We start from the raw sequence: 22,691 nt of genomic DNA on the forward strand, positions 1-22,691 counted from the left end.
ACTAATAACATCATTATGAAAAAAATAATGTTAAATAATAACAAATTAAAGATTAATTTCTATTCAACATAAAAAACAATAATTTATATAAACCGCACAAAATCAGCAACTCGTTACAATCAGATTGTTGCAGAAATGTAGATTGTAGGGTAAGATTTGCCTCCATTACACCCCGGGACCATCCCCCGAAACTTACAAGTTATTGGCTAGAAAGAACCTTGGCTAAAAACTTATGAGCAACTGTTTTTTTAAGTTATGAATAGATTTAGTTATTTTAAGTCAGAGTCTTCAGGGACTATGATGTCATGAAGGCGAAGTTCATACTTTTGCACACACCATGGCATCGAATATTGCATGAAACAGTGAGCAAAACCACCTCTCATGTTTAATAACATGCTGAATGAGTTGTGAAGCCACCCAACATGAGGCTCATCAAATAACATGGAGTTGGCTACGTGAAATAAAACAAATTAATTATAATATTACCTTAAATACTTTTTCTTTTGTAATCTTATTAATTGACTTAAAAATTTTACTCTTTCAATGTCTCTTACCTTTAACTCAAAATTTTTTTATCTAGTCTTATTTTTTTATTAAGGTAAAGACTATTAGTGCCAAAAATTACTCAAAACCTCTATGGAATATAAAGTTGACTATTCAATATGTGATGAAGCATGAAGTGGTATTCTTAAATATCAAATTTGTATGAAGTAATGCCATTAAAAAAGGTGGTCACTCCAATACAATGGTGGAGCTATCTGAAACTGCATCCAATAAAAAGTAGCGCGGATGTTGTTGCAATAGCGGTTACGGTTGTGATGTCACAAGCGTGGCACCTCTCGGTGTTACGACTCATTTGTGGACATAGCTATGTGAATTATTCACTTGAAATTTTGTATGTTTTATCATTGTCATTCAAGTTTTCTTGAATGTATATTTAAATTAAAGTTTCTTAGGATCTTTTTGAATCTGATATACTTTAAAAAAAGATAATAATGGCTAATATGTTAGAATAACTACTTATAATGGTTGTGACTCTATGATTTTAAATCTCAGATTACGTAATGAGGTTTTGTTGTTGGGTAAGCTCAAAATCCGTTATAAAACGGTTGTTATGTTGTGTAATGATCTCATTTTTTTCCATGCTTCATTCAATTGTCTATACTGAGTACGAAAACTAATTAAACCATTCATTTTACAATGGTATCTCTAGAAAAAAAAATTTGACAAAAAAATTGATGACTAGCATCTATGCCCTTTATAATAGAAAATTAGCAATATATGAAAAGCCACCTCACATATCCTATCAAAATTGAAATTCCCTCTTAATGCCCACTAAAGAGAACCCGAATTGCACAAATCCGTTGAATGAATTGGTGAGAGCTAAACCTCCACCTACTCTCTTTAGAACATAGAGCAAAAACAAAGCCGCATCATCGTATCGTGAGCATATTGTAAAGATTTTTGAGTTTACCTCGACCGAAATATAGGTCGCATTGATCGTAAATCATTTGTATTGATCGTAATTTCTGCTTTATGACCGTTACAGCGACCATAACCACTAGTCCATTTCCATCAAATACTCTAGTTAGTAACTCTACTATAATTGTAAATGATAATTGACTAATTGGAGGCATAAGATATAAAGCCATCATTTTATTCAACTAAAGTACCTTCTATATTGTCCTTATAGTCCATAAAGATACTCCCTCTGGCCTCTACTCGAATATAATTGTTCTCATATAATCTTATATATAGACCTATGTTACTCGGACTCTTCACTTTTCTTCATATATCCGTGTCCGATCTTTGATGTTCGAAATCGATATGACACTTAGACACTTCAATTTAGGCATAAAATTGAATATTTTAGACATATCCGACACTTAGACACGTACCAGTATCCGACATCAGTATTCGAATCCAAGTAACATAGATATAGATTGTTACAATCTGAAATGAAAACATGATGAAACGTATTGGTTGAGTTTGAATTTTGATGCAATACTGAGATGTAATCATCTGTTGAGAAAAAGGGGCGATATAATACACACACTTTCTCCCTTTGTGTTGTTAGATGAGCAAAAATAACCAATCCAATCAAACAAATAATAATAATCCCACAATCAAGCGCAATAAAGTAAAAATGCGGAAAGTAAAGCACACACGATATTTACGTGGAAAACCCAATGCGGGAAAAAACCACGGGACCGTAAGTGGTACCATACTCTTACACTAATCACCAATAAAATTAATGGGTACAACCAAAATCCTCTCTAGACAATACTAGAGGTAATACAAACACCAAACAACCCTAAAACATCACTCAAAAGTGGTAAAATAACAATTAGGGTAAAATTAGGGCAAAACAAATTACCCACTTACAATGCACAAAACGACAATCCAACCGTTGAATATGTAGGTTGGGTAGACAGAAACACTGTGTCAAAATTTGACGAAAAATGGAGCACGAATGGCCTTCGATCGGATCGCCGTAAAGTCACGCGCGTCGCACCTTTTTCTTCTCCTCAGTTTCTGATTTTTGTTTTGTGCGTGTAGTGCTTCTGATGCAATTAATTAACTGCTGCCCTATTTTTCCTTTTATAGTTTTTCACCTTTTTTTTTTTTTTAAATTAACAAATAATATTATTATTATTAGTCCATTATTATTAAGCCCATAATTAAAATATTAATTGGGCCTTCCTCCAAGTGGGAGGGAATAACCCAACAAATCTCCCCCTCACTCCAACTTGGGGGGTATGACAAGTCCCGCTTTCAAACGGCACACCTCTAACTTGTCTCTTGGAAGGATCTTCGTCAGCATATCCGATCCATTTTCATGAGTACTGATCTTCACAAGCTCAAATATTTTCTCTTCTATCTGATCTCGAATCCAATGATACCTCCTTCGTATATGTTTCGTTCGACCATGATAGGTAGCATTCTTGGCTAAGTGAATGGCACTCTGACAATCACAATGTAACAAATAATCGTCTTGCTCCAAACCCAACTCCTCAAGGAAGTCCCTCATCCACACTAACTCTTTACCAGCTTCAACAGTTGCCACATACTCTGACTCAGTAGTCGATAGAGCAACACATTTTTGCAATTTAGATTGCCAAGAAACAGCTCCCCCTGCAAACGTCATCATGTAACCAGAAGTAGACTTACTAGAATCAATATCGCCTGACATATCAGCATCTGTGTAACCATCCAACACAGGTTCGCCAGGACCAAAACATAAACTTACTCTTGAAGTACCCCTGAGATACCTTAGAATCCACTTAACTGCTGCCCAATGCTCCTTTCCAGGATTAGACATAAACCTGCTAACTACCCCAACAGCATGAGCTATATCAGGCCTAGTACATACCATAGTATACATCAAACTACCTACAGCGGATGAATAAGGTACATTTTTCATCTACTTCTTATCTTCATCTGTTGTAGGACATTGTTTGGAACTCAATTTCATATGCACTGGCAGTGGAGAACACACAGGCTTAGCATTGTTATTCATATTGAACCTTTTCAGCACCTTTTCAATGTATTTCTCTTGTGATATCCACAATTTCTTATTTTTCCTATCACGAGAAATACGCATGCCTAAAATTTGTTTTGCAGGGCCAAGGTCCTTCGTAGCAAAGGACTTGCTCAAACTAGCCTTTCAGTCAACAATCTTATTGGAATCACGACCAACAATCAACATATCATCAACATATAACAAGAGAATGAGAAAGTCACCTTCAGCAAAATTCTTCACAAACACGCAATGATCAGCATATGTCTTGTGGAAGTCATTATCAACCATGAATGACTCAAATTTCTTGTACCATTGCCGAGGCGCTTGCTTAAGACCATACAAACTCTTCTTTAAGCGACACACAAGTTTCTCCTTTCCCTTGACCTCGAAGCCTTCAGGTTGCTCCATGTAAATTTCCTCCTTCAGGTCACCATGGAGGAACGCAGTCTTCACATCAAGTTGCTCAATCTCCAAATTCATGCTGGCAGCCAAACTAAGTACAACTCTGATTGAAGACATCTTCACCACTGGAGAGAAAATTTCATCAAAATCAATCCCCTTCTTCTGTTCATAGCCTCGTACAACAATCCTAGCCTTGAACCTAGGTGGTTGACCATCTTCTCCGTGCTTCAACTTAAACACCCATTTATTCTTGAGTGCTCGTTTGCCGTTAGGCAACTTTACCAGATCATAAGTGTGATTCTCATGCAAGGAATTCATCTCATCTTGCATGGCATTATACCACTCCTTACTTTTCTCATGTGACATAGCCTCCTGAAAGTCTTCTGGCTCTCCCCCATCAGTTAGTAACACAAACTCTGTAGTAGGATACCTCATGGAAGGACGTGGTCCTCTAGTAGATCTTCTCACATCATCAGGCTGTGGTTGCGGTTCAACAACTGGAGGCTCAACTTCAGGTTGATCATCATGACCATCATTACCAATATTGTCATCATCATCCTGCACATCTCCCCCTTCAACTCTAGGAGTCATCTGCGGTAAGACTGGATCAAAAATGATTGGAGTATGAGAGGATGTTTGTTGCTTTGGCTTTTCAATATCTTCAATAGTCTGATCTTCAAAGAACACAACATCTCTACTTCTGAGAACTTTCCTATCTACTGGATCCCATAACTTGTACCCAAGAGCATCTTCAGAGTACCCCAAAAATATACACTGCTTTGTCTTCTTATCTAACTTGGATCTCTCATCTCTAGGAATGTGAACAAAAGCACGACATCCAAATACCCTCAAGTGCTTATAGGAGACATCTTTACTGGTCCAAAATTTCTGAGGAACATCACCATCAAGAGGATTTGAAGGTGAAAGGTTAATCAAGTACACAGCTGTAACCAATGCCTCTGCCCAAAAAGACTTGGACAACTTTGCATGAGAGAGCATACATCGGATTCTTTCTTCAATTGTTCTGTTCATCCTCTCTGCAACTCCGTTCAATTGAGGTGTCTTTGGAACTGTTTTCTCAAGCTTGATGCCTTGACCCTTGCAGTAGCTTTCAAATGGGCCTCTATACTCACCACCATTATCAGCTCTCACGACCTTGAGCTTTCTACCAGTTTCTCGCTCAACTCTAGCCTGAAACTCCTTGAAAGCAGAAAGTACCTAATCCTTGGTTTTCAACACAGTAACCCACACTTTTCGAGAATAATCATCAATAAAAGAAACAAAGTAAAGAGCACCACTATGGGATTTAGCATCCATAGAACATACATCAGTGTGGACAAGATCAAGAGGATACTTTCTCCTAGATGGGGGGCGAGAATGAAAAGCAACCCTATGTTGTTTACCAGCTAAACAATCAACACAGGATCTAAGAGACATACCTGAGACATCAGGGAGATATTGCTTTTTAGAGAGCATCTGCATACCTTTCTCACTCATATGGCCAAGTCTATTATGCTATAACTCACTAGAACATTCATCTGCAACATTTACCTCACCCGCGCAAACCTTCGCTTGCATCATATAAAGAGAACCTTGCTTCTTACCTCGGGCTGCTATAAGATTCCCCTTGCAGAGCTTCCACTTACCGTCATTGAAGTGGCTGAAGTAACCCTCTTCATCAAGTCTACCTATAGAAATGAGATTCAATCTGATATCAGGAACGTGTCTAACATTTCTCAAAATCAGCTTACAACCGGTGGAACTCTCCAAGTAAATAGTGCCTTTGCCGACAACCCTGGATGACCCATCATTCCCCATTCTAACACTACCAAAATCACCACTAGTGTAGGACGAGAAATAGTCTTGATGCGAAGTAAGATGATACGAAGCACCCGAATCAATCACCCAATTGCAGTCATCACCAGCTACATTCAAACACTCTTTATCACCAATGTAGAGCAAGTCATCATCACTGATTGCTAGAGCTGTAGTATTTTTCTCTTCAGACTTCGACTCAGATGAATCACCCTTTCTATCTTTTGACTTGTCTCTTTTCATCTTTCTGCAGAACCTCTTAATATGTCCCGGCTTGTCGCAATAATGACAAATAATTCTACCCTTGGATTTAGACTTGTCTCTAGAATTGTCTCTACCTCGAGAAGGTCGATTTTTGCTTCTTCCCCTATTAGACTCTTGTGCAACATAATGAGCTTCAGAATGATTGGAGGAACCCATCTCCTTTCTCCTAGTTTCTTCATTCAGTAGACTAGCTTTGACACTCTCCATTGTCAACTTACCATCAGGAGCAGAATTGCTAAGTGATACAAATAGTGTGTCCCAACTATCCGGCAATGAGGAAAGTAGTAATAGTGCCTGCAACTCATCATCTAAGGACATTTTCACTGCAGACAATTGATTAATCAAACCTTGAAAATCATTCAAATGTACTACCATGCTATTACCATCGTGAAATTCTAACTTTATCAATTTTCTCATCAATGACGTTTTACTTAAGGCGTTCTTCCTCTCATACATAGCCTCAAGTTTCATCCACAATTCATAAGCATTCGTGTCATTGGAAATATGTTGGAGCACACTAACATCAACAAATTGTCTAATGGTTCCTACCGCTTTCCGATTCAAAATTTTCCATTTACTTTCATCTTGACCAGTGGGCATAGACTCATTTAAGATTGGTTCATACAAATCTTTCACATAAAGAATATCTTCCATCTTAGTTTTCCACACAGCGTAGTTGGTAGAGTCCAAATAAATCATACCGTGCATACTAGATTTATTATCCATCATAAACCAACACAAGAGTATCACCCAAGAAAATATAAACCAAGCTCTGATACCACTATGTTGAGAAAAAGGGGCGATATAATACACACACTTTCTCCCTTTGTGTTGTTAGATGAGCAAAAATAACCAATCCAATCAAACAAATAATAATAATCCCACAATCAAGCGCAATAAAGTAAAAATGCGGAAAGTAAAGCACACACGATATTTACGTGGAAAACCCAATGCGGGAAAAAACCACGGGACCGTAAGTGGTACCATACTCTTACACTAATCACCAATAAAATTAATGGGTACAACCAAAATCCTCTCTAGACAATACTAGAGGTAATACAAACACCAAACAACCCTAAAACATCACTCAAAAGTGGTAAAATAACAATTAGGGTAAAATTAGGGCAAAACAAATTACCCACTTACAATGCACAAAACGACAATCCAACCGTTGAATATGTAGGTTGGGTAGACAGAAACACTGTGTCAAAATTTGACGAAAAATGGAGCACGAATGGCCTTCGATCGGATCGCCGTAAAGTCACGCGCGTCGCACCTTTTTCTTCTCCTCAGTTTCTGATTTTTGTTTTGTGCGTGTAGTGCTTCTGATGCAATTAATTAACTGCTGCCCTATTTTTCCTTTTATAGTTTTTCACCTTTTTTTTTTTTTTAAATTAACAAATAATATTATTATTATTAGTCCATTATTATTAAGCCCATAATTAAAATATTAATTGGGCCTTCCTCCAAGTGGGAGGGAATAACCCAACAAATCTCCCCCTCACTCCAACTTGGGGGGTATGACAAGTCCCGCTTTCAAACGGCACACCTCTAACTTGTCTCTTGGAAGGATCTTCGTCAGCATATCCGATCCATTTTCATGAGTACTGATCTTCACAAGCTCAAATATTTTCTCTTCTATCTGATCTCGAATCCAATGATACCTCCTTCGTATATGTTTCGTTCGACCATGATAGGTAGCATTCTTGGCTAAGTGAATGGCACTCTGACAATCACAATGTAACAAATAATCGTCTTGCTCCAAACCCAACTCCTCAAGGAAGTCCCTCATCCACACTAACTCTTTACCAGCTTCAACAGTTGCCACATACTCTGACTCAGTAGTCGATAGAGCAACACATTTTTGCAATTTAGATTGCCAAGAAACAGCTCCCCCTGCAAACGTCATCATGTAACCAGAAGTAGACTTACTAGAATCAATATCGCCTGACATATCAGCATCTGTGTAACCATCCAACACAGGTTCGCCAGGACCAAAACATAAACTTACTCTTGAAGTACCCCTGAGATACCTTAGAATCCACTTAACTGCTGCCCAATGCTCCTTTCCAGGATTAGACATAAACCTGCTAACTACCCCAACAGCATGAGCTATATCAGGCCTAGTACATACCATAGTATACATCAAACTACCTACAGCGGATGAATAAGGTACATTTTTCATCTACTTCTTATCTTCATCTGTTGTAGGACATTGTTTGGAACTCAATTTCATATGCACTGGCAGTGGAGAACACACAGGCTTAGCATTGTTATTCATATTGAACCTTTTCAGCACCTTTTCAATGTATTTCTCTTGTGATATCCACAATTTCTTATTTTTCCTATCACGAGAAATACGCATGCCTAAAATTTGTTTTGCAGGGCCAAGGTCCTTCGTAGCAAAGGACTTGCTCAAACTAGCCTTTCAGTCAACAATCTTATTGGAATCACGACCAACAATCAACATATCATCAACATATAACAAGAGAATGAGAAAGTCACCTTCAGCAAAATTCTTCACAAACACGCAATGATCAGCATATGTCTTGTGGAAGTCATTATCAACCATGAATGACTCAAATTTCTTGTACCATTGCCGAGGCGCTTGCTTAAGACCATACAAACTCTTCTTTAAGCGACACACAAGTTTCTCCTTTCCCTTGACCTCGAAGCCTTCAGGTTGCTCCATGTAAATTTCCTCCTTCAGGTCACCATGGAGGAACGCAGTCTTCACATCAAGTTGCTCAATCTCCAAATTCATGCTGGCAGCCAAACTAAGTACAACTCTGATTGAAGACATCTTCACCACTGGAGAGAAAATTTCATCAAAATCAATCCCCTTCTTCTGTTCATAGCCTCGTACAACAATCCTAGCCTTGAACCTAGGTGGTTGACCATCTTCTCCGTGCTTCAACTTAAACACCCATTTATTCTTGAGTGCTCGTTTGCCGTTAGGCAACTTTACCAGATCATAAGTGTGATTCTCATGCAAGGAATTCATCTCATCTTGCATGGCATTATACCACTCCTTACTTTTCTCATGTGACATAGCCTCCTGAAAGTCTTCTGGCTCTCCCCCATCAGTTAGTAACACAAACTCTGTAGTAGGATACCTCATGGAAGGACGTGGTCCTCTAGTAGATCTTCTCACATCATCAGGCTGTGGTTGCGGTTCAACAACTGGAGGCTCAACTTCAGGTTGATCATCATGACCATCATTACCAATATTGTCATCATCATCCTGCACATCTCCCCCTTCAACTCTAGGAGTCATCTGCGGTAAGACTGGATCAAAAATGATTGGAGTATGAGAGGATGTTTGTTGCTTTGGCTTTTCAATATCTTCAATAGTCTGATCTTCAAAGAACACAACATCTCTACTTCTGAGAACTTTCCTATCTACTGGATCCCATAACTTGTACCCAAGAGCATCTTCAGAGTACCCCAAAAATATACACTGCTTTGTCTTCTTATCTAACTTGGATCTCTCATCTCTAGGAATGTGAACAAAAGCACGACATCCAAATACCCTCAAGTGCTTATAGGAGACATCTTTACTGGTCCAAAATTTCTGAGGAACATCACCATCAAGAGGATTTGAAGGTGAAAGGTTAATCAAGTACACAGCTGTAACCAATGCCTCTGCCCAAAAAGACTTGGACAACTTTGCATGAGAGAGCATACATCGGATTCTTTCTTCAATTGTTCTGTTCATCCTCTCTGCAACTCCGTTCAATTGAGGTGTCTTTGGAACTGTTTTCTCAAGCTTGATGCCTTGACCCTTGCAGTAGCTTTCAAATGGGCCTCTATACTCACCACCATTATCAGCTCTCACGACCTTGAGCTTTCTACCAGTTTCTCGCTCAACTCTAGCCTGAAACTCCTTGAAAGCAGAAAGTACCTAATCCTTGGTTTTCAACACAGTAACCCACACTTTTCGAGAATAATCATCAATAAAAGAAACAAAGTAAAGAGCACCACTATGGGATTTAGCATCCATAGAACATACATCAGTGTGGACAAGATCAAGAGGATACTTTCTCCTAGATGGGGGGCGAGAATGAAAAGCAACCCTATGTTGTTTACCAGCTAAACAATCAACACAGGATCTAAGAGACATACCTGAGACATCAGGGAGATATTGCTTTTTAGAGAGCATCTGCATACCTTTCTCACTCATATGGCCAAGTCTATTATGCTATAACTCACTAGAACATTCATCTGCAACATTTACCTCACCCGCGCAAACCTTCGCTTGCATCATATAAAGAGAACCTTGCTTCTTACCTCGGGCTGCTATAAGATTCCCCTTGCAGAGCTTCCACTTACCGTCATTGAAGTGGCTGAAGTAACCCTCTTCATCAAGTCTACCTATAGAAATGAGATTCAATCTGATATCAGGAACGTGTCTAACATTTCTCAAAATCAGCTTACAACCGGTGGAACTCTCCAAGTAAATAGTGCCTTTGCCGACAACCCTGGATGACCCATCATTCCCCATTCTAACACTACCAAAATCACCACTAGTGTAGGACGAGAAATAGTCTTGATGCGAAGTAAGATGATACGAAGCACCCGAATCAATCACCCAATTGCAGTCATCACCAGCTACATTCAAACACTCTTTATCACCAATGTAGAGCAAGTCATCATCACTGATTGCTAGAGCTGTAGTATTTTTCTCTTCAGACTTCGACTCAGATGAATCACCCTTTCTATCTTTTGACTTGTCTCTTTTCATCTTTCTGCAGAACCTCTTAATATGTCCCGGCTTGTCGCAATAATGACAAATAATTCTACCCTTGGATTTAGACTTGTCTCTAGAATTGTCTCTACCTCGAGAAGGTCGATTTTTGCTTCTTCCCCTATTAGACTCTTGTGCAACATAATGAGCTTCAGAATGATTGGAGGAACCCATCTCCTTTCTCCTAGTTTCTTCATTCAGTAGACTAGCTTTGACACTCTCCATTGTCAACTTACCATCAGGAGCAGAATTGCTAAGTGATACAAATAGTGTGTCCCAACTATCCGGCAATGAGGAAAGTAGTAATAGTGCCTGCAACTCATCATCTAAGGACATTTTCACTGCAGACAATTGATTAATCAAACCTTGAAAATCATTCAAATGTACTACCATGCTATTACCATCGTGAAATTCTAACTTTATCAATTTTCTCATCAATGACGTTTTACTTAAGGCGTTCTTCCTCTCATACATAGCCTCAAGTTTCATCCACAATTCATAAGCATTCGTGTCATTGGAAATATGTTGGAGCACACTAACATCAACAAATTGTCTAATGGTTCCTACCGCTTTCCGATTCAAAATTTTCCATTTACTTTCATCTTGACCAGTGGGCATAGACTCATTTAAGATTGGTTCATACAAATCTTTCACATAAAGAATATCTTCCATCTTAGTTTTCCACACAGCGTAGTTGGTAGAGTCCAAATAAATCATACCGTGCATACTAGATTTATTATCCATCATAAACCAACACAAGAGTATCACCCAAGAAAATATAAACCAAGCTCTGATACCACTATGTTGAGAAAAAGGGGCGATATAATACACACACTTTCTCCCTTTGTGTTGTTAGATGAGCAAAAATAACCAATCCAATCAAACAAATAATAATAATCCCACAATCAAGCGCAATAAAGTAAAAATGCGGAAAGTAAAGCACACACGATATTTACGTGGAAAACCCAATGCGGGAAAAAACCACGGGACCGTAAGTGGTACCATACTCTTACACTAATCACCAATAAAATTAATGGGTACAACCAAAATCCTCTCTAGACAATACTAGAGGTAATACAAACACCAAACAACCCTAAAACATCACTCAAAAGTGGTAAAATAACAATTAGGGTAAAATTAGGGCAAAACAAATTACCCACTTACAATGCACAAAACGACAATCCAACCATTGAATATGTAGGTTGGGTAGACAGAAACACCGTATCAAAATTTGACGAAAAACGGAGCACGAATGGCCTTCGATCGGATCGCCGTAAAGTCACGCGCGTCGCACCTTTTTCTTCTCCTCAGTTTCTGATTTTTGTTTTGTGCGTGTAGTGCTTCTGATGCAATTAATTAACTGCTGCCCTATTTTTCCTTTTATAGTTTTTCACCTTTTTTTTTTTTTTTAAATTAACAAATAATATTATTATTATTAGTCCATTATTATTAAGCCCATAATTAAAATATTAATTGGGCCTTCCTCCAAGTGGGAGGGAATAACCCAACATCATCTAATTGGTCTATTATATGAGTTTATATTACTAATCTCGAGTTCTCGACTAATTCATGATCAAGTGACCCCTATAATGCATAAAGCTCACTGGAGCTATGGCCCTTGTCAACCTATTATCTATGTGGTATCTGGGGTGCAACTTTTTAACCTAACATAGGTAAATTTCAAGCCTTTGTTGGGGGCCAAGGCTGAATATCACAATATATGACTACCATATCACATGATAATGTGGCATAGATATGTTAGTTATCTAATTTGACGCTTGAGAAGTAAGGCATGCGGCGCATGCCCGATGCCCATAGTTTTGACTCTTTCTATCTGCCGTAAAATAATGATAGTGCATAGTTTCTTAGACTGTAGATGTGATGCTGCTTAGTTTGGGCTGACTCTTTTATTATTTTAATTTACAGTTTCAAATATAAATGTTCATGTTCCTGTATTTGTCTTTGTATACATACAGTGACATCAGTAAGGTCAGCTAGGCAGGTGGTTGATGCTCTTAATGCAGAGGGGTCTGACATTGATATTATACTTTCTGAGGTTGATCTTCCTACAAAAAAGGGGTTGAAATTGTTGAAGTACTTAATGAGGGATAAGGAGTTGCAGCGTATACCTGTGATCAGTACGTTTGCTCCTGATTTATTTGTTTGCATTTTAAATTATAGACTTTTATTTATTATTTTTTCATTTTTGATGGAGCCAAAGATTTATTGTTCTTTGATTTCGAATATTATTGAGTTATAGTAAAATGGTTTGTTAAATCATGTGCATTTTTTATTTATGTGAAGTTGATGATATTTGCTATCAAGAGTCAATTGGAAACAATCTTTTTGTTTTTACAAGAATAGAGTTGCGTATATCTGACCTCCAAATCGTGTCTAGATGTGAACCATTAATGACATCGGAATAATGGAGTGTAATAAAAAAGTTAAATAATATTTTCGATTACTCCTCTTCTTCTTAGTGATGTCAACACAAGATAAAGTTTCTCTTGTTGTAAACTGCTTGAGGTTGGGGGTAGCTGATTACCTTGTGAAGCCTTTGCGGACTAATGAGCTGTTAAACTTGTGGACTCACATGTGGCGTTGGTGACGAATGGTTAGTTTTAGAAGTTCTGAATGCCAACTTTATTAGGCAAAATTGTTAATAATAAACCGATTTTTGCTTGATTTGCGAAAATAAACCCATCTATTATTTATTTTTATATGAACCTGCCTATTGGGTATGGTTGCTGAAAAGAAACCCACCTATTGTTTATAACCTTTTCCAAATTTTCTTTGAAAGTAATAGGTGTGTTTATGTTTCAGCAATATACCCAATATATGGGTTTATTTATAAATAAACAATAGGTAAATTTATTTTCAGCAGATCGAATAAAGGTTAATTTATAATTGACAAATATATATAACTTTGATGTTCTTATGTGTTGCGTATGTTTAATGGCTTCACTCGTATTCAAATGAGATTTTTGTCAATTGTTTATCATTAACTAACCTTTGGTTTGTTTTTTTTTTTTTTACTATATGGCAGCTTGGGCTTGCAGAAAAGAACATTGTGAGCTATGACTTGGATCTAGCTCAATCAGATCCCAGTGATGCTAATACAAATAGCACTACACTGTTTTCTTATGACACAGATGACAATTCCCGGAGAAATGCCAATCCAGAGATGAGCATTGCAGTGCAACAGGAGGAGGTCAGTACGGAAGGAATTTTACTTTTAGCTCTGAGCTTCTTATTTGAAGTCATGAGCTTTTTTGCCAACTCACTCTTTACTGGCCTTAAACTACAGTAGTTAGCATTAGGGCCTTAAAGTACAATTTGTCCGAATGAAGCTATATTTCTTTTTGTGGTTTAAGAGTTCAATTTGAAGACCAAATGAAGCAATCCTTTTGTGCTGTGATATGACATTTTTTATTTCTAGGAATATTATTTTCTTTAAAAAGTCATAGCTTTTACAGACTAAACAATTGCAAACACACTCATCAATAAAATAAATGAGTTTCTTGTGGGCATAAATAAGTTGAACACTAAATTATTCAAGCGTAATTACTATAACCCGTAAAACTTCTGTTCATGCTCGTTTATCAACTCAGTGTATTGCTGTTGATTGAGATCCAAGTTCCAACCGAGCTTACTTCCAAACTATTCACGAACATATTGACTCATTGATACCCTCAACTCGACAAGTCATCCCGATCAAATTGAAATCATGCATGTACAATTCATAAACATCGCATATAATATCTTCAAAGATCAATCCGGAACCAATAGCTAATTATGGGTATTCAATAGTCGCAACTCGCAAATCATCCGATAGAATTCGAAATCAAGAACTATATACGCCAGAGCATATAAATTAATCAAGCGGTTAAGAAAAATTATTGTCTATTAGAACAGTAGAAAGATAAGATTCAATGTAAACCTTTACAGACTTGAGAAACATTGACACAGCAGACAGAACATGAGAACGAATGGCAAACCTTGACACACGAGGCCAACTAAAACTTAGCCGAAGAATATGAAGAGGCAAAACAGAATAATATGAAAATAGGAACAAGGTGACTTAGCAACAAATGATAAATCACAACAAGGTAAGGCACAGCACATCAATCAGAGTGGCACAACATGGCGAGTCACTGTGTTCGATGGATATTCAAAAGAGAGTTGGGGAACTAATGGCTCAACTTGAAGTAAAGGATCATAATAACTGCAACGACCAGAATCGCAACTATAGAACCAATAATCCATTTGTTTCTGTTCATTCTCCTTGACATTCCGGTCAGGATTTTCTTGCTTCTTCCAATATTCTCATCAACCCCATGCAGCTGGTTACAAAATTAAGTGTAAAAAATGATAAGCAAACAGAACTACAAAACCCTAAAAAGGTGCAAATTGACGTATATTGCTCGCAGAAGAGCTCAGTACTTTCCAAGAAGAAAAACCACAGAAAGGGATGAACTGCTTACTGTGTTATGGGCATGCAAAAGTGATTGGCGTTGCTGATGCAAATCTTCAAGTATAGAGACCCCAATAGCTTCAGTTTCTTGCATGGTCATTCTGCTCTGCCTAACCCTGTCAGTGGATTGGTTCAATCTTTCCGTTGACATCAATAATCTACCTCTTTGATCAGCAGAAGCCTGTTCACATACACAAACAAAAGAAATGACTGGCAAGATTCATTTACCCGTGTTTATTAGTCATTGATAATCTACAAGTATTTCACAAGTTTGACCCAAGTTGTTTGCCATACAGATAAAAGAAAAACAAGGAGGGTAGGGAGGGGAAGCACACTTACCATCAGTGCATCCGCCATACCAGATTCCAGCAACGCATCTCGAGCAGCTTGACTGTCTGTAGTAGAGAGTCTTTTGATCTCTGCTTTTAGATTGCTCAAGTCATTTTTGTACTCTCTAAGCTTGGCAAGGACCATGGCCTTCACATTTGGCTGCAATGTTCTCGCCTCTAGATCCATTTTCCGAATCTAAAGTTAAAGATCAAGAGCATTAGTTAATAGCTTACAGGAAATGACTCAAACCCAATGTTGTGCAAGAGAAAAAAGCAGAAAAGCACAAATACAATACCAGTGTTTCTGCTTCTTCCAAACCATTTTTAATTTCAGATATTTTCTGCTTCTTCTGTTCTGCAAAGAAACAGCAGATAAGAACAATTACACAAAAACAGAAGCCACTATCCCATTAAAGAGTGTTCTATATTATCATGCATAAAAGGCACTTGTTTTAAGTGCATCATACTCCTAAAAATTTTCTAAAAAGTGTACCATATTCTCGAGGAACAGGTTTTGGCACAATCTTACAAATTTACACTCTTCTCCCCACCCAAAAATGAATTGAGATAACTTTACTCGCTTAACTAAATCCTCAACTAGCAAGGTCATTTTTGTACAATTTCCACTTTCTTATTTACGGGCAAGAAGGAACTGATGCACTTATTTCATATTGAAGGAAATAACTAGCAAAGACAAGTGCCATTCAAAGGATGCAGAAACTGTTCTGAAGTAAAAAAAGGCAATGCAAAACTATTCGGCAACAGTATGATACAATGACCTCAGGTCTCAGTAAGCTGATTTTTGGAGCAGTGATGCTCCAATTATGTTGAATGGTAAATTAAAATAAAATTAGAATGAAATAAAAATTTCTAGTTCAGACTGATTAAATTACCAAACTAGAATGATAAACAACAGGGAGGAACTCTTTAGTCCCCCAGAACTATAAGCCCATATCCTATTTTTACAGCTAAATATGAGCTAAAAATTTACAAGGCTCTCTCAAAATTGATGATAAATCTTGTTGAACCTTGTCAACTACAATTAAGGAACTATTACGATGAAAATCAGGAACCCTCATCAAATACCCTTACAATAATCAAAATCAAAATTTCAAACATCATTTTCAACCATCTAAATGGAGTGATGAAAACCAGATGGGAGGATAAATTTATTACTCCCTCCTATTTACTATTATAGTCTCATTTAGTTTTTTGACACTATTCATCGATCACTCTTAATTTGTATTTTATTCTTAATCTATAAGTTAAAACATAGTCAAGTAGAATCTTGCTACATTCGTCCCAATGCAAACTTTATTAACATCAACATTTTATAATTTTTGATTAAACACAATTTGAGATATTTATGAATGAATATGTGCATAGGCAAACCTGCAAAAATCAAATGGAACAATAATAGTGAATAGAAAGGAGTATAAAATAAGTTTAGTAAAATCACAGTTTTTCCTGAAGTGTCAACATTGATAAGCTTAATCGGTAAAGACTAGAAAGGATGTTACTTGAAATAGGCTCAAAACTTATATGCAGCAACCCAAATTAGCTCCATAACAAATAATTAATTGTTTTAATGTGAGATAACAAAAATGTTCCATAACTATTAACTAATAAATTGGATAGCATGAATAACCTAAATACAGTTCAAAGAATACTTCAATCCAACATAACAGTTGTAGTAAAGATGAGAAATCTTCCACAATTATGAATATCATCTCCAAACTTGAAGATTCATATAGGTCTGTTTTTGACTTACAATGCACTATACATTAAAATTCTGCACTTCTTAATTTTGTGAAGTTGCAAATCATGTGTACTACCAACCCTATATCTTCGCTAACAATAGTAAACTTGCATACTATGGACACTCAACCAGTCAAGGTTGGGAGTCGTTTAATGACATTGGGATAGTAAAATAACCTTCTTTGTATCTCCAAACTTGAAGATTGAAGGTTTTAATCATTAATTAACCGGGCCAAAGGTCCAAATCAGCCACACTTAGCTTCTATTCCATCAACCTCCACCCGTATCCACCCTCCCCAAGAATCTTTGGGAGCTCATTACCATATAGGCTTTGATCCAACACTTGCCCCAAACTAAACAAATCACAAAGCATCAGCTAATTCAATGACAAAGTATGCCCCCAAATTAAACCTAATGATCATTTCCACATTAAAAATTTACTGAATTTCAGAGCAGTATCAAAGGAACCACCAAATTTCGCACCATTATAGCACAAATTCGATAATAAATTACAGAAAGGAGGGAATTACCTCCCTTAAGAACAGCTGCATTGTTACATTTGCGGGTCAAATTCGCAGAGATTTCACAATATTGGCGTTCGTATCCGTCGAATACCTGACTCATCTTTATAAAACTATGTATTCCTCCCCCTAATTTCAAGAAGAACAAGCTGAAATGATGAGAATCAAATCAATTCGCAAAATCAGTTTCGCAATCAAAACCCTAGCGCAACAATTAATTTTAATCAAATTGAAAAAGATTAGATAGATGTTTACCGAAAATTTGATCGGAGATTGTTGCCGGAAACAAGAAAAAGTGAATTAATTATGCGAAAAAGGGGAGATCCGGAAATTTCCAGCAGATGATGTCTCCACTATGCAGGCCTACCTGTGTTTTCTTTGTGATCGATTTTTGACAAAAAAAAAAAAGTTCAATTTTTTATGTAATGGTTATTCTTTTTATTAGTAGGGGTGTGAGATAATAATTCGACCACAATTATCCCATCTGAAATATTCGGTTCATAATGTGACATTATTCATCGTTTAAACATATTTTATATATTGTAGTTAATGTGTTATAAAAATACAGCCTTGTAAGATTTTGTTTGAATCATCTGATTGCATACTTTCATAATATTAAGTTTTCATAATTTTTAAATATATATAGTTCAAAATTTATCAAAATAACACATTAAATTGCGTAAAAAGTCAAATATAACAAGTATAGCGGAACGAAGAAAATATTTGATGTTTTGTTTTGAAAACTAAATTTTCAGATTAGATATTCAATTTATATTTTTAAGTTATGTAAATTTCCAAAAAACATAAAAAGTAAAAATTACACTTAAAAACTTAAATTTGTCATGGTTTAAAATATTTGGCTAAACAAACAAAATTCTAAATATTAATGTCATATGAATTTAAATTTCCTATGAAATTTATGTGCAAACAAACGAACTCATAGTACAACAAATTGAGAGGGATTGAGAAATTACAATACTATCCCTAAAAGTTTCCAGTTCAATCTTTTCATTTATTTATGGTTTGGTTTTTAATACTATCTACAACAATTTGAATTCCCTCGAGTAGTATTTGACAATATAAAATTCATTTGAAAATAAGAAATTCAATTTTGATATTCAAATTCAAGAATTGTAAATGACACATAAATACTTAAAATTTGGAAATTTTAATATTTGATCCAATTATATGGAATTATATGAAATTCACCCAATTTCACATTTTCAAATTCAAAATTTGTCAAACATAGTATTTGCCAATTCAACATTTGAAAATAAATTCCAAGTTGCTAGACATATCATTAACACTTTCGTAATATTTGGCCATTTGCAGGTGTATTAATTTCATGGGGACTGAGTGAGTAAATACTCATTTTTTTATTATTTTAAACTAAAATTTTGTATTTCCTTTGTTCTTTATTACTTGCACCAAAACTAATTTCTACACCATTTATCATTTGAAGTATTTTGCATATTGCAGCTGTCATATGAGAAAAAACATAATTTTGTGGGATCTTGTATTACTCACCTTGTCGCATATTTTCATAACATTACATTTTTTAATTTTTAATTAATTACAACTCTAAATATAAATAATTCAACAAATATATTGTAATGCGTAAAACGTGTTTGAGTGCAAATAAATTACTAAGAGAGTATATAATAAGAGAATAAGAAAAAAATCAAATGAATGGAAAAAAAAACTCCCATAGATAAGATGACAATAGTAATCCAAATTGTAAACGAGATTAATTGAGAAATTATTAAATCATATCCTAAAGATTTTGGAAGAATCTGGAAGAAGCAAATATCATTCCCGTAGTTTTATTTCATTTGGTAAAGTTTATTTATATTACATGAGAATTTATCTTAATTTTGTCCTATATGACTAATATGACTAAAATGCCCCCTCAATACCCCCCTCAAGTTGGAGCATGAGAGTCGAAGATGCCCAACTTGGAAAGAAGTAGATCAAACTGTGATTTTCCGAGGGCCTTTGTGAAAATGTCCGCCAATTGTGATGTAGTCGACACATGAGTAGGAGAAATTAAGCCATCAATGATTGCATCGCGAACAAAGTGACAATCCACCTCAATGTGCTTTGTTCGTTCATGAAAAACAGGATTCTTTGCAATATGTAAAGCAGATTCACTATTGCAGAACAATTTTATTGCTTTAGGATGATGAACACCCAAACTTAACAACAAACCTTTTAGCCACTTCAGTTCGCATGTGATTGCAGCCATCGATCGATATTCGGCTTCAGCTGAAGAGTGAGACACTGTATGCTGTTTCTTTGTTTTCTAAGAAATAGGAGATTGTCCTAGAAAAACAAGCCATCCTGTCAATGAGCGACGAGTGAGAGGACATGCAGCCCAATCCGAATCACACCAGCCTTCCAAGGTTAACTCACTATCCGCACGCAACAGAATACCTTGACCAGGAGTACCTTTTAAATAGCGTACCACTCGGAGAGCTGCTTCCCAATGCTCAAGACGAGGCTCCTGCATAAACTGAGATAAAATATGAACCGAATAGGCAAGATCAGGGCGAGTGACTGCGAGATATATCAAACGTCCCACTAGCCGACGGTAAGCCTCAGGATCCTTCATATATTTTCCAGTAGCAAAAGCAAGCCGGTGATTTTGTTCGATAGGAGACCCAACAGGCTTTGCCCCCAATAAACCTGTAAAAGAAATAATATCTAGTGTGTACTTACGTTGGCATAAGAACAAACCAGAAGAACTACGAGCAACCTCGATTCCTAAAAAGTATTTGAGACCACCAAGATCTTTCATTTTAAAACAATCGCTGAGATAAGCTTTAAAAAGTGTAAGTGCAGCGGAATCATTCCCAGAAATAATAAGATCATCTACATAGACTAAGACATTAAGTTGAACAATGCTTTTAGTATAAGTGAAAAGAGAATAATCGGAATATGATTGAAGAAAGCCATACTCTTTCAAGGCGAACACTAATTTTGCAAACCAACAACGTGGAGCTTGTTTTAAACCATACAGATATTTGCGCAATCGACATACCAAAGACGGATCTGAACACTCGAAACCAAGAGGTAATTTCATGTAAACCTCTTCATGAAGATCACCATGCAAGAAAGCATTAGGAACATCCATTTGATGTAATTCCCAGTTCTTTGAAGCTGCTATTGCAAGAAAGGCACGAACTGTTGTCATTTTGGCAACTGGAGCAAATGTTTCAGTGTAATCAATTCCTGCTTGTTGATGATTACCTAAAACAACTAACCGTGACTTAAGACGCTCAACATTACCGTTTGAAAAATATTTAGTTTTGTAAACCCACTGACTACCTAGAGGACGTTTCCCGGGAGGAAGACGCTCCAAGGTCCATGTACCATTGTCCTCTAAGGCTCGTATTTCGGCCTGCATAGATTTACGCCACTCCTCATACTTCATGGCTTCCTTAAAAGATTTTGGATCTTTACCCTTAATAATAGCTGCAAGAAAAGTACGATAATTTGTAGAAAAATTGTCACAATTTATGTAATGTGCTAAAGGATACGATGTACCTGAGGAGTGATTGGAAGAAGGAGAGACGGAGGACGGACTATTAGCAAAAACCATATGAGTCACAAAATCCCGATACAAAACATTCGGGAATTTGTCACGAAACCCACGACCCAAAAGAGCAGGAGGCGATTGATCAGACTTAACAAGTGCTGGAGTAGAGGAGGTACTATTAGGCTGCTGTATGTGAGGAGACCCAGCTGTCGTTGGTGACCCAGCAAGAGGAACAGAAGAATATGACTGAATTGGAAGTGTTTGCCCAGTGCTTGTCAAAGGCTCAGTGAGACTAACAGATTCGTCATGCCCATTTGGAACAGATAAAATCTCATTTTCTCTTTCTTCATAATGAATATCCTCATAAATTGGCAAATTATATTCAATAAAATCGTGATGCACATCATGATTATCATTACTTTTATACTGAACATCGTGATATGGAAAAGCATCCTCAACAAATTTCACATCTCGTGAAACCAAAAAATCTTGCGTGTCAAGATCAAATAATTTCCAACCTTTCTTTCCATAAGGATAGCCCACAAAAACACACTTACGACTTCGACTAGCAAACTTGTCACCATTAGTCTTTTGATTATGAGCAAAACATAAACACCCAAAGACTCTAATAGCATCAAAGGACGGAGGTTTATGAAATAAAATTTCAAACGGTGTTTTATTATGTAAGAGAGAAGTAGGTGTGCGATTAATTAAGTGGGCTGCAGCTAAAACACATTCACCCCAGAAAAAAATAGGTAAGTGTGCTTGAAACCTCAAAGCTCTTGCGACATTCAAGATATGTTTATGTTTTCGCTCAACTTTCCCATTTTGTTGTGGTGTACCAACACAAGATATTTGAAATAAAATTCCAGTGGTACTAAAATAATCGAGCAAACAGTTAAACTCTGTCCCATTATCACTTTGTACTACCTTAATTGTTTGTGAGAATTGTCGATCAACCAAAGCAACAAAAGACATAAACACACGAAAAACATCCAATTTGTCAACCAACAAATATATCCACACAGCTCTTGAATAATCATCAACAATAGTTAAAAAATATCGAGCACCACATGATGAAATATGACGATATGGACCCCATAAATCGATATGAATTTTTTCAAAGGTTCGAGATGTTTTATTATCACTTATGAAAAATTTGTCTCTAGGATGTTTAGCATGCATACAAACTTCACACCGTGATTGTAAACTATCTTTTGTATTTTGTACATGAGGAATCATCTTAACTATTTTTTCGGAAGGATGTTCGAGTCGACGATGCCACAATTCCAAACTCGATGTTGCAGCAATAACAAAAGC

The 22,691-nt window shown here is 36.6% G+C and overlaps 1 protein-coding gene across 2 annotated transcripts; it reads right to left on the reverse strand.

Moving 5' to 3' along the window:
• Positions 1–14,619: 14,619 nt before the first annotated feature.
• Positions 14,620–18,246, reverse strand: LOC130799898 (vesicle transport v-SNARE 11-like). Of its 2 annotated transcripts, none has more exons than XM_057663185.1 (6): positions 18,089–18,246; positions 17,843–17,962; positions 15,851–15,909; positions 15,565–15,750; positions 15,236–15,406; positions 14,620–15,094 (listed from the first exon to the last, which is right to left on the reverse strand). In XM_057663185.1, the coding sequence occupies exons 2-6, from the start codon at positions 17,934–17,936 to the stop codon at positions 14,942–14,944; spliced, it is 663 nt and encodes a 220-aa protein (XP_057519168.1). In that variant the 5' UTR covers positions 17,937–17,962; positions 18,089–18,246; the 3' UTR covers positions 14,620–14,941. The 2 variants fall into 2 exon arrangements, with proteins under 2 accessions (XP_057519168.1, XP_057519167.1); XM_057663184.1 differs by having other exon boundaries at positions 17,843–17,982.
• Between the last annotated feature and the right edge of the window lie 4,445 nt (positions 18,247–22,691).

This window comes from Amaranthus tricolor, chromosome 14 (assembly GCF_026212465.1).
Source record: "Amaranthus tricolor cultivar Red isolate AtriRed21 chromosome 14, ASM2621246v1, whole genome shotgun sequence".
NCBI lineage: Eukaryota > Viridiplantae > Streptophyta > Magnoliopsida > Caryophyllales > Amaranthaceae > Amaranthus > Amaranthus tricolor.